Source organism: Vanessa cardui, chromosome 22 (genome assembly GCF_905220365.1).
Source record: "Vanessa cardui chromosome 22, ilVanCard2.1, whole genome shotgun sequence".
NCBI lineage: Eukaryota > Metazoa > Arthropoda > Insecta > Lepidoptera > Nymphalidae > Vanessa > Vanessa cardui.
This window is the reverse complement of record NC_061144.1, coordinates 11,387,493-11,400,761: the sequence shown is the minus strand read 5'-3', so window position 1 is coordinate 11,400,761 and position 13,269 is coordinate 11,387,493. Positions and strand designations below refer to the sequence as shown.

At 33.9% G+C, this 13,269-nt stretch overlaps 1 protein-coding gene across 1 annotated transcript; it reads right to left on the bottom strand.

Moving 5' to 3' along the window:
* Positions 1-4,033: 4,033 nt before the first annotated feature.
* LOC124539473 lies at positions 4,034-7,333 on the bottom strand. Its single transcript, XM_047116871.1, has 4 exons — positions 7,201-7,333; positions 6,177-6,273; positions 4,979-5,187; positions 4,034-4,216 (listed from the first exon to the last, which is right to left on the bottom strand). The coding sequence occupies exons 1-4, from the start codon at positions 7,256-7,258 to the stop codon at positions 4,050-4,052; spliced, it is 531 nt and encodes a 176-aa protein (XP_046972827.1). The 5' UTR covers positions 7,259-7,333; the 3' UTR covers positions 4,034-4,049.
* Between the last annotated feature and the right edge of the window lie 5,936 nt (positions 7,334-13,269).

Sequence of the window (13,269 nt, the reverse complement as noted above, 5' to 3'; positions counted from 1 at the left end):
TTTATGAAAATATTTGCAGATACGAGATTGTGTTTTATATTTAGGAAGTTAAGGTTTAATTTGCTTTGGTTAGATTTTGTACGTAGGTGTAATTGTCTTTTCACCAACGATCGCCTGCGTCTATGTAATTGATACATTTCTATTGTAATTTTTTTTGTAGCGTTGACAGTTTGTCGGCTCATACAAGTTACTTAAATATCAATTAAAAGTTTTGGTTTAAAGTTCCGATTCAAACGGAAACTTATTCTGTAGATCGTATTGTTATATTTTTAGTGTTATTTTTGAGAACGCCGACTGGGTTATCAGGTCACTGTATAGAGTTGTATAGTATGGGAAACATGTGTTTGTGTGTATTTTTGCAACAACACTGAACACTTCTATACTATTATACTAATTATAGATTGTACTGTAACATATATTTTTAATAATATGTTGAACGAAACATGACCCTTTATTGTGTTAATAATAGGCTTCTTTATTATTTTTAAAAATACATTTTATGTTACTTAGTAGAGGTTAAGGCACCCAGTTTAAGTTGTTTTTTTTATAACTAGTATATATTTGCCGAAACATATCAAATTAACTATTCTATATTTAAATAGCGCGCGAAAACGATACTTGGACAATACGGCGCTGCAATGGGGTCGGTGACGTCACTTGCCTGTACTGTAATCTTTAGTACGTAGTATAATCCACATGCAGTAGGCAAACGAGGTTAACAAGCAAATCAGGAGTGTTTTGTGTCATGTGACAAACGTTTAAAAAATGCATTTTTATTTGTGGATTTTTGAATAAATTAACTATTATTTTCAAATTTCTTTTATCAATAATCATTTTACAACTCAGTATACTTTATTTATCGCATTGTCAAATAGCCTATTGCAGTATACTATTCATTTATTACATCTTATTGTTGCAAGTAGAATACGCGAGAAGTAGCATGAAAGAGCCAGTTTACTAAACGGATCAAAAAGTATCGTTTTAATTGAAAAAGAGTTGACTTTTTGTTTCAGTTATTAATATTTTTTTAAGAACTATATTTAATACGAAAATACCGCAAATACTATGGAAAAATTAACGAAATATTCATTAACAAAAAACATTGTCTTCAGGCACTTTCATAACATATCGGTATTGAAAGAGTTAAAAGCTATGAAAGAGCCAGTCTGTTTTAAAGCATAATTGTAAGAATACTGCAAAATGATAATTATTACACAGTTAGCAAAAACATATTTACTTTATAATATAATATAAATTTCGCCGTTATTTTTTGTATGTTTAATTACTTTATACTATTGACTTTGCAACAAGTCGCCACTAGATGGCTCTGCAGCATCTATTTTATAGCGTTCAATCATGTAATTGACGTTTGCGCATTTGAGCTCGGAGAAGATTGAAATCAAATAAAATTATAATTTATTGAAGTAGGTTATCATGAGCACTTTTGAATCGTCATTTTACAATTAAGTGAAGCTACCACCGGTTCGGAAAGTAGATTCTACCGAGAAGAACTGGCAAGAAACTCAGTAGTTACTCTTTTTTAACATTTAAAAATACATAGTCATGTTAGTTAAATACAATTATTTAAATTAATATATCCTGCTTGAAAGTCAACAGGTATTGACTCCACGCTTTTTTATCATCAATAAAATCATGTATCGAATAATATGCTTGATTTAAATCAAATCAAATTATAATTTATTGAAGTAGGCCTTTGATCACTTATGATTTGTCATTTTACAGATTTATATTAAATGTAAACCTATCACCGCTTAGGAATTTAGATTCGACTGAGAAGAAACGACCAGAAACTGAGTAGTTTCAAAAAAGACAAAAATTCAATTAAAAAAAAGTTCAAAAGTTTTGTCAATTTAAATTATATATACATTATACAGTTCATATGGTCTCCGTTGAATTGTTCAATTTTAACCAACTTTTATAATAATATATTAATGATCTTATATAACAATTGCTGTTATACACATTGGCAGTACAACATTTTGCATTATATTATAAAAATATAATAAACATTTACATATTACATTAAACTATACATTATAATGAAAATGGTGTATCTGTTTGTACTATTAAAATAATCGCTTTTTACTAAATACATGTGTATTTTAATTTTTCACACACTTCGTAAAATATATTGTTATTCTAATAGAAGTACAATATAAATATCAATTCATTCAATAAACGTGCTTACAGGTTATTGTTACAAGGATTACTATCGTTTGAAAGCAATATTGTAATTTTACAGCGTATAACAATGTGCTACCGAATTTCTCTAATTGATACAAATATTTACTCAATGCGAGTCAACTGAGCGTTCATCCGTGTATCCTTATTTTCAGCACACTTATTGCTATGGGATTAAGGTTGGTTTTCGAATGTAAATATAGCATTTGTCCAGGGTGGGTGGGCGAGATTATCTTGTAGGTAATACTTTCCCACTAATTATTTTCTACCGCGTTAACTTAATCTCGGATGTTCCGCACAAAAGTGTATTTAAAACTATTGTGTGTACGTTTCCATTACGCTTAGCACTTGTTGTGTAAGATAAAAAATAATTTGAATTCACTTGTAGTGAATTGTATCTTAAATTTTGTAGTTTATGGAATTTAATTTAATTTAAACTATCTATGCCCGCGACTTCGTGGGCTCATGGGCGGATGACTTTATCAAAAAAAGTTATTGTTATAGTCTAATTTACTCCTTATTATATCAGCTTTCTGTCAGTGAAAGTCCTGTCAAAATCGGTCCAGCCGCTCCAGAGATTATCCGGAACAAACAGACATACAAAAATTTTATAAAAATGTTCTTTAGGTATAAGCGCCGTGTATACATTTGGTAAAGAGCGTTTATTTTAATATTACAAAGACACACTCCAATTATATTATATTTATAGATGGTTAAGAATGTTAATAATTCTCAGGTCACTTTCAAATTTCATCCCATCAACGTTAAACACAGTTGAGAGTTATCAGTATTAAAAGGGAAACATGTTCCTTAATCTCCGACGAAGCGTAAACCAAGCTATACACGGAGTGGAACAATGAAAAGCTATTTATTATATTGAGATTTGAGTGTTCTTTCTTTTTAGTCTTTTAAAAAGGGTGCAAACCTTTTCACTTGCGAATACTACAAAAGGATATTTATTAAATAGCTGATTAAATACTTATAACTCTTTGTGGATGTTAAGATAAGTGAGACTACTTTTGTTCGAACTCAAATCGTTTCAAAAATTACATAATAAATTGAGTTTGGTGAATTTAAGAAGCATAAAATAGAAACCAGATTTTGTTTCTCTTTGAGATTTGAATGATATAAGTGTAAGCAATTATTAAAATTAATGCAAATATTACAAATTCATAGGTAAGCATTTACGTATATAAAGATTTATTACTTTTTTTATTAAATTTAATAATAAATATGTGTTTTTAAAGTATTTCATCTATATTATATAATAAATTTGAAAATAATTCTATCTTTCTCTCTCTGTCGCTCTTTAACTACTAAACCAATGAACTATTTTTTATGAAATTTGCTATAAAGCAACCCTTAACACCGAGAAAGGACATAGGCTACTTTCTTGCCTAACACGTGACAAATAATCCTCAAAAACGCAAGCGAAGCCGCGGACGGCGACTCGTACTGAATGTATTCAAATTATTATCTATATGTATATAAATAAGGTAGTATGTAGTTTGGCAGTTAGTCAATTTGTTAAAATGCTTGCAATTAAAATCGCCTGCAAAATTTAAATAAAACTAATTATAACGGATGAATCGCGTATATTAATTATTTTTAAACATCCCGACGTTTCGAGCACTTTGCAGTGTTCGTGGTCACGGGTAGACTTAGCACTTAGCACTTGTTAGACTTAATATACGCGATTCATCCGTTATAATTAGTTTTATTTAAATGTGTAATAATCGCGAAAATTTAAGACAACATTACGCCTGCAAAATGTTATCATCATCAGACATGATATCGCTTAGAGAATTTTGATTAGAGAAATAAAAAACAATGCAAATATAAAAACTTTAATAGAACTCTCCGTCAGATAGCTTCAGTGCGTAGAGATGCAGGGAGCGGAATTCGCAGTATTGGTTCGTGCACCAGCCGCCGTGGCCGTCCGTGCAGCGGCAGGAGTCGCACTCATCCATGTACTTCTCCCCGGGGATGCATTTGAAGAACGGGTTCTTTATCACTGCGGATTTTTATTTTATTTATTATTATTTTTATGTAAAAATTGTACTGTTATTGTTCGGCTATAGAACCTGAACCAATTCAATACTTAGAAGCACTGTACTGTTGTTTGTACTATCGTGAGAAAAGCAAAGGTTTCGAGTAATTTTTTTGTTTTTAAAATAATCGAGACAAAAATAATAATACCATGATCGTAGAAAACTAGAACAGTCGCCTGACTTGGAGTATGGACGTGACCACAACGCTACAGGTGAAAATCGGATAAAAAAAGTACGATCGCGGTTAAAACCAGAACATTGTATATTAAATTAATATTCACGCATCACGAATCATCACGAATGATCACAGTCAATAAGTCTACCTTAAAAATTAACTATTTTCAATCCATTTACCTAAAACGCTATGATGAGAATAATGATGGTTTTCGAAACGGCAGATATACGCAATGCAGTTAATGCTCTGGACATGTTATAGTGCTCAAATATCTACGTAAACTTAGGTTATGTCTCTATTCTCTCAGAGAGTTTAATGGAACTACAATCTTCCATACTACGGAAGGATATTCATAAAGTCAACAAATAAAAGCTTACATGGTTTAGGATTGCTAACGGTGTTGATAACCAAACTTCTGGGAATACCCTATCAAAAACCTAATAGCATTTTATTGGTAAGATCTGGGCCTAGATGATGACTAGATTAATGAGGTACTGAATTACCTACGTAGGTATCGAATAAGCTATCCATAGGTATCTCAGAATCGAACCTGTGCATCGCAAGCACGGAGTACTCCTCTCACAGAGCGCAGTGACAGTCGGCTCGCAGTAAACACACGAGGGCATTGCCCGACACGCCCCCGAGTCCTGCGTCTCACAGAGCAGGCAGTTCCGGTTTTCCGGGACCAGAGACTGTGATGTTTCCTCTTCCCAATATTGGTGCGGTGGTTTTGGTTTGACGAATTGTGAAACCACATATCTGTGTAACATATACGACTTTAACAGCCATTGTCAAGTCATTCAAACACTCTGAGCCAAGAATGTCCAGTGGTTAGAACGCCTGCATATTAACCGATGATTGCGAATTCGAACCCAGGCAATCACCACAAAATATTAATGTGCTTCATTTGTGTTTATAATTCATCTCGTGCTCGGCGGTGAAGAAAAACATCGTGAGGAAACCTGCATGTGTCTAATTTCATAAAAATTCTGCCTCATGTGTATTCGACCAACCCGCAACCCGAACAGTATGGTGGAAAATTTTCCAAAACGCGTCCTCTATCTTTGAGGAAAAGTCCTCAAAGATAGAGGACGCGTTAGCCTAACAGTGGGATATTTACAGGCTTTTGTTGTAAGTTATTCAAGAGTACTCCATTAACTATCAATATTTTACATTATTGTGTGACAGTTAAGAAGGTCAGCCAGTTGGAGTTACATTGTTTATAATTAATTATTGTTATTTTAATTTATTTTAGCTAAGACAAAGTAGCAACACATCATGTGCTGCCTACTGAGTTTCTTAAAACAATTATTCAACCAGTAGTTGTCGCCCCCGGCTTCGCTCAAGTTATAGGGGATTGTTTATCATGTACCTATTAGCCAAGAGGTACCCTATGTATTTTCTTGTAGTTCAAATTTGCTTCATACCAAATTTCATCAAATTCGATTAATTGGTTTGGTCGTGAAAAAGCGACAGGCAGACAGACAGAGTTACAGACTAGTCACATTTGTAATATTATTATAGATTAAACAAATTCATTATCATGTGGAATAACCTAGACAAAGCAGATATCTGTATAAAACCCAACAACACAGAAAACTTAACAATAAATGTTAAACCAATAATTTTCCGTGAAACAATCGTATTAGTGACTCAACCATATAAAATAATGATGGACTTAATTACTCGATAGTCTGTTAATTACTGTATGGATAACTGCGGTTAGATGGTTCACGGTTAATACGCACGCCTGCGAGCCGGGCCGGTAGATGGGCGGCGCGTGCTCCCCGCCCCCGCCCACGGAGCTCAGCGTCCCGGAGAGTGGCGTGCCTCGGCGAGCCTCGCCTGAATTACAGACATTATACAAATCAACTTCAAATCCACATACATTTCACCACATACATCTTGAATGATAAAGATCTGCAGTGTTGTATGAAACGGTAATCTTTAACCTTCTAACGGTGGTATGAAATTTTGTTGCGAGTATCCTTAAAATGTTATTACTATAATTGACCAAATCGTATACCAATTTCTGATATTTCATATTATCTTGACGGTAGATTGTTTCTTACATAATACTCTATAGTATTGGAATTAATAATTATATTATTGTTATTGTTGCGCGACATTGAACATAAGTCTATACCAACATAATAAGCCATTTCTGGAGCAAAGATGTGTCAAATATATTGGTTATTTATGCAAAAATATTTGGAAAAACAAAAAACCTCTGGGGTTACTACTTATATAAATTTAATGAATAATAAAATAATATAAACAAACTTTACTTTTTTATCTAATACGTTATATACCTCGTACCTGTAGTTATATTGGCTCACTCACCGTCAATCCGGAACTACACAAAATATTGCTGTTTGACGTTATCCAATGTACGTTAGTGGTTGGTACCTACCTATAATCCTCAACAGTGCAATTTTTAAGACATTTTCTACCTCGCACAACCGTCTGTGGAACCAGCTTTCACCGGCGGTTTTTCCAAACTGATACGACTTGATAACCTTCGAAAAAAACGGCGTACTCCTTCCTTAAAGGCCAGCAATGCACCTGCAAACCCCTGGTGTTGCAGATGTCCATTGGCGGTGGTAATCACTTTCCATTAGGTGAGCCTCCTGCTCGTTTGCTCATAATAACATAAAAAACTTAATCGAGCCTCCACAAAGTCCTACGACCAAATAGGACTTATACTTACACATATTAATTTGACAATGTATATGAGCCGAAAGAGAGATGCTAGTTATAAAATAAGAGTACCTCCCTCTCCATACGCGTAGATCGTATGGAAGCAACACAAAGCGAGGACAGCAATCATCCTAGTTAGTGATAAGTCGCTTTTAAAGTTATTTTTACGATTTTCCAGTTCAGAAATAATCTTCAGTCGGCAAAGCGTAGAACGGACTAATTGATCGCTCGCACCAATTATAGCGGGATTGGCTTAACCGACACGCGACGTACAGGGTGGCCGAAGTTTTATACATTAACGAATGGCTCAGCCATTCGCTCGAATGTTACTATGAAGTTTTTATCTAATTTAAAATCTATTACACATCTACGGATTAGAGTAATAATTAACATTCCCTTTATTCCTAAATACTTGTTTAATTATAAGCTTAATTATCTTCAGATCATATCACTGAATGCAAAAACAGTCTGTATACGACCCGTTGCTGATCTAAAACCTATGTTTTCTATGAGAAGCATCGGGGTTAATTCCAGCACGCTTCCCCAAAGCAGGTAGGTGGGTACTTCTCACTGTCATGCAAATACCTTGAATAATAAAAGTGAAAGTAACTCTGTCTCCCTGTGTGTCGCTCTTTCACAACCAATCCAATAAACCGAATTTGATAAAATTTGGTATTAAGCAAATAATAACTCAAAGAAAGGACGTAGGCTACTTTCTTCCCCTAACAAATGACATCCGCCGTATAACGCGGTCGAAGTCGCAGGCAACTACTAGTTTAAATATACTTCTAGGAAAAATAACGACCTGAAAACATTAAAATTATGAACTATTTTGTTAGTTTAAGTCACTATTTCATTATATCTTGTAAATTATTCAAAAGCGTTTTTTTTCAGCACGCTGTGTAGTGTGTAGGTGGGTTCAATTAGCGCGGCTGTATCGCACTCGTTAACATTTCGGACTTGTTAGAAATATCATATCGATATGTTCCAGTTTATTTTTTCAGCAAAAGGCTCCATTAAAGTAGGTAACATATTCCTCTTATTAATCATAATCTTATTACCTAACTTGTGACTATGGATTCTTAGATAGTGGGTTCAATTATCAATAAACCCAATAATAATTACATTACTAAAGTTATTAATTTCGGGATACTTACCATGTTTTTTATTTCTCGATGTTTCGACAATATCTATGAATGTCTTGTTCACGAGCTCCACGTAACAAAAACTAACAACATGGTGCATATCCCGAAATTAATAACTTTAATAGTAAATATAGCCATGTTAATTTAAAATAATTACATGTATTACAAAACGGGCTTCAAAAATCCTTTGTTAAAATAAATGGCAAATAAAACAGGAGCCCATAAAACAATTTATCAGGGATTTTATATTATATTTTAATAAAATTCAAAAGAGATCAACCGGGAAGTAACTCTAACAAGAAAAAAATCCAAATCAGTTCGTAAAGAACTGTGTTTAGCGATAACAAACATAAAAACATACAACCGGTTTGATACACGCGTCCGAGTCACCTCAGCTCTTACATGATTCGAGAACTTGGTATGAGGTTAACAAAATAACCAGCCATCATTAACCTGAGCCATATGTAACAACAACAACATCAGCACGGAAATTTCCCACTGCTGGGCCAAAGCATCCAGGTTTCCTGGGTTTGAACCCGCAATCATCGTAAGTTGCCCATGTTCTAACCACTGGGCCATCTCGTCTCATATATAAAAGAACTAGTATTAAATGTCTGTCATTTTTACAAATTATTATCTGTAATCCATAAGCCCGTAATGATCGATTATCTGAAGGATTTGTTTAGCGAACATTAATTACCTTTTTATCGCAATCAAAAACCAATAAGTGTCGATAACCCGACATCGTTTATGTTCAGAGGGCCATGTGAGGGGTAATTCAATAAACTGCTTCACCTATACATTACAACGTAACGAGATTTGTCTGTATGTCTTATTACAAAATATCATTAAAGTTACATTCACTGCGAGGAAAGTAAAACATTCCTTATATTAATAGCCTGTTTCTCTTACTCGAGTCGAAACACAGGAATCACAATTGATATTGTGCTATAATGGAGTTATAACTGGCAGTTTTTCTAAGGCCTGATTGATAAGCTAATAAAGTAAATTCCTGTGAAGTAAAATGCGAGTTATAGTGTCGAGAAATTTTCAATATCAACGCAGACTTTATAGTTGACTATGTTACAACTAACACACTTGTAAAATATGAGCAAACATCACATACACTACTCTGATCCCAATGTAAGTAGCTAAACCACTTGTGTTATGGAACATCAGAAGTAACGACGGCACCACAAACACCCAGATCCAAGACAACATAGAAAACTAATGATAATCTACATTGTCTTGGCCGGGAATCGAACCCGGGACTTCAGAATGGCGTACCCATGAAAACCAGTGTACACACCACGGAGGTCATCAAAAGCACACACAAGGAGAAATATTGACCTATAAGATCGTGATCGTTAGTGCACAGGAGCATATTCTGTGAAGTTGACTTGTCACTATTAAAAATAGTCACCATAACTGGAACCTGTCATAAGGACATCATTACAGAATTAATAATCTCATTTAATATCAATTTCAAATTACACATTATCTAAACATTATTAGCTTTTATAATAAAACAACGCAAATAAAGTTGGGTTTTATAACTCGTAGATAATGAAAGTTTATTAAATAACTACGGGAACCGCCAGCTGTTTCGTTATCAGCTTATCAAACGACACCTGTAATATTAATGGCACGTACGATCCATCGTCTAAATCAGGGCACTTTAGATCTACTATAAGTCTGTAATTCGATTAATATTTAAAACACCTATAATATTAAAATTAGCCTAATTACACGCTTCATATAACTGAAACGATATAACAATATTAATTAACAACCAATGACTCTGAAAATAAAACTTGAATTAAAATTTACAAAATCTTCGATTACAAATTATAATGAGCACAGACTATCGATAGACATAGACAGACATATCTCCTATAAGTAGGTAAAGAGTCGGGTATCAGCTGACAGCAGATGACGCTGCAACAACCTTACATTGTTATTCTAGTATCATTGATCTCAGGATACTTAATTCAAATCGACCATATCAGGACTTGCTCATATTACTAGAGCTGAGATGGCCCAGTAATCTCTCAAACCCAGGCAAGCACCACTATATATATGTATATGTGCTTAATTTGTGTTTATAATTCATCTCATGCTCGGTGGTGTAAGAAAACATCGTGAGGAGACCTGCATGTGTCTAATTTCATTGAAATTCTACCACATGTGCATTCCACCAACCAGCATTGGAACAGCGTGGTGGAATAAGTTCCAAACCCTCTCCTTAATGGAATATGAGGCCTTAGCCCAGCTGTGGGTAATTTACAGTAATTTACTTTACTTTACTCATATTACTTCATCAATTAAAAGGACTGGTGAATAAACACTATCAATAAAGTTACCTTAAAAATAAAAACTACAACAAAATCAGTTCATTCGTTTAACTACGATATCAAAGACGGATAAACGCACACTTAAATCTACTGAAGGAATTCCATCTTCATCTCAAAAGAAGGTAAAGACTCTGCTATGTCAGTATATTAAAATGGAAAGCACTTTTCTAATATTAAAACGAATACTCGTCAATAGTGGTTTACGATTTCCAAATAATTGATAATTATCTTGAATAATACAACACAGGTGCGCTGAGGGTCGCTGTGAGTGGTAACAGGATACGCACGTGTCATTGTTTGCATAATTTATTTGATTACGAGCTAATGCTAACATGCACTACAATGAAACAATATTAATCAAATTCACGGCCTTCGATGACAAAAATCGTCAAAGTCAAAGTCATAAATCTTTATTCAAAATAGATTACACTTTCTTATTGATAGTCAAAAATCTGCCACCAGTTCGGAATTTAGCGCCTCAGACCTGAGGAGAACCGGCGGAAGAAACTCAGCGGGATCCATTTTTTTTAATATCATGCTACATATACGACAAGACACAATTACACTTACAATCACTTGTAACTGTTAGTAATGATTGTTACATGTTTGTGATTATATTTGTTGCCTGATATTAATATATATATGAAACGCGACATTAGCTATCAAGGAGGATTTGCTATTCAATTATTAATAACATTTATTTTTAACGTAAGGAATACCGCACTACAAGACTTGAAGGAGGCTGTGTATGTGAAATCAATAAATAATCTAATTTAATATATGAGTATATTATAATGTATCGAAAATATATATGTTATAATTACTACATCTTGAAAGAGTTACTGTTATTATTAAAAAAGTACGTTATTATTTTTTCTGTATCTCCTCAGTTATTTAATTAATTGAATAATATTCATATTTATTCACTAAATTTTTATGTTAACATATTTTCGGTTTCAATAAAACTCTGAATAAACCTTTTCATTACATTATCCAATTCATAATTTATTTAAATATTAATAAATTAATAAATCAATTATTGATTTTGTACATTTATAATAATTCCCTAACAAGAGTCTTTTAAATAATTATTTTAATTAATTCTGAATTAATTCTCATCGAACCCTTTAAGGGTTTGTTTAATAAAAGCCAATACGAAGTTAATCAAATGAAGCATTGAATACAAAACACATAATTTAGTGCGCTTCCCACGGCATGTTTGCGCACATTATTTCGAAACCAGTGAGTTTCGCGAGAAAAATTTATGAATGTGCGAGACCGAAGTGCGCTTACTTGTCAGTGATTACAAACAAAGAGTTTAATTGTAAGAAATATAGTTGTATAGTAAATATTTTACTTGGTCCGGTAGTGTGCGGCTGTCCAATTAGACAATACCGCCTGATATTTCTTGTCATTATTTTTGGGTTTTACATTACCTACTCTAAAAGCATTAAGACATGATTAAAAATTCATACGGTGCCAATAATTATGAGCAGTGGTGACCGCTTACCATACTCATTGTCAGGTGGTCGAGTAAATCACCGCATTGCAATTGATGTTTCAATAAAAATCGTTTTAATGGGGTTCAATTCTAGTAATTTGGCCTGAATCCTGCCAAAAGTGAAACTGAAATTAGTTATAATTAAGAAAATAGAAATTAAAGAGTACAGTAAAACAGAGCTTGAAGCCTTTGTATATTTGTGTCCAGCAGTGGATGAGAAGCTGATGATATACAGACCAACATTGAAGTAGCATGGTGCTATATCTATAGAAGGATCGGGGAGGTCTGCTTGATCCTAATCCTCCAGTTGAGAGGCGGCCTATGACCAGCAGTGGGACTAGTCTACAGAAGGTATACATTATTTAACTTACAATATTATTTTTTGTATTAGTTTGTTTCGGTTAAATCTGCAAAATGAATCACAACCACTCCCTATGAACCTATAGATCTGAAACTTTAATATATCTATAGATATTCTACCGCTAAGCAACAGTACGCAGTATTGTTGTGTTCCGGTTTGAAGGGTGAGTATGCCAGTGTAACTACAGGCACAAGGGACGTAACATCTTAGTTCCCAAGGTTGGTTGACGATGTAAGGAATAGTTAATATTTCTTACAGCGTCATTGTCTTTGGGTGATGGTGACCACTTACCATCAGGTGGCCCATGCTCGTCCACCAACCTATTCTATAAAAAAGGCAACACGATGTTTGCTGGTTTAGTTTCGACGGTAAGGTCTTTTTTGGTAAGCATGATTTGATACTACACCCAATACTCTGAATTGGTGCCCGACAAACCAAGTAAAACTCATAACACGGGATATGGCAAAGTTATAAATTATAGAATCGAAACATTACTGAATTAAGGATAAATCAAGCTACTTACTACTAAACAGAAACTTGGTGTTTTTTTATTGATATATTTTTTATTGTAAACTGTTATCACTGCTGAAAGACATCACTGATGTTCCACCAACCTTGGGACAACAACAAATAAAATTACCACTCCTGGACTAAAGCCTCCTCTCCCTTTGACGACGCCATAATATGTTCCACCACGCTGTTCCAATGCGGGTTGGTGGGATACACATGTGGCAGATTTTTTATGAAATTAGAGACATTCAAGTTCCCTTACGACGTATT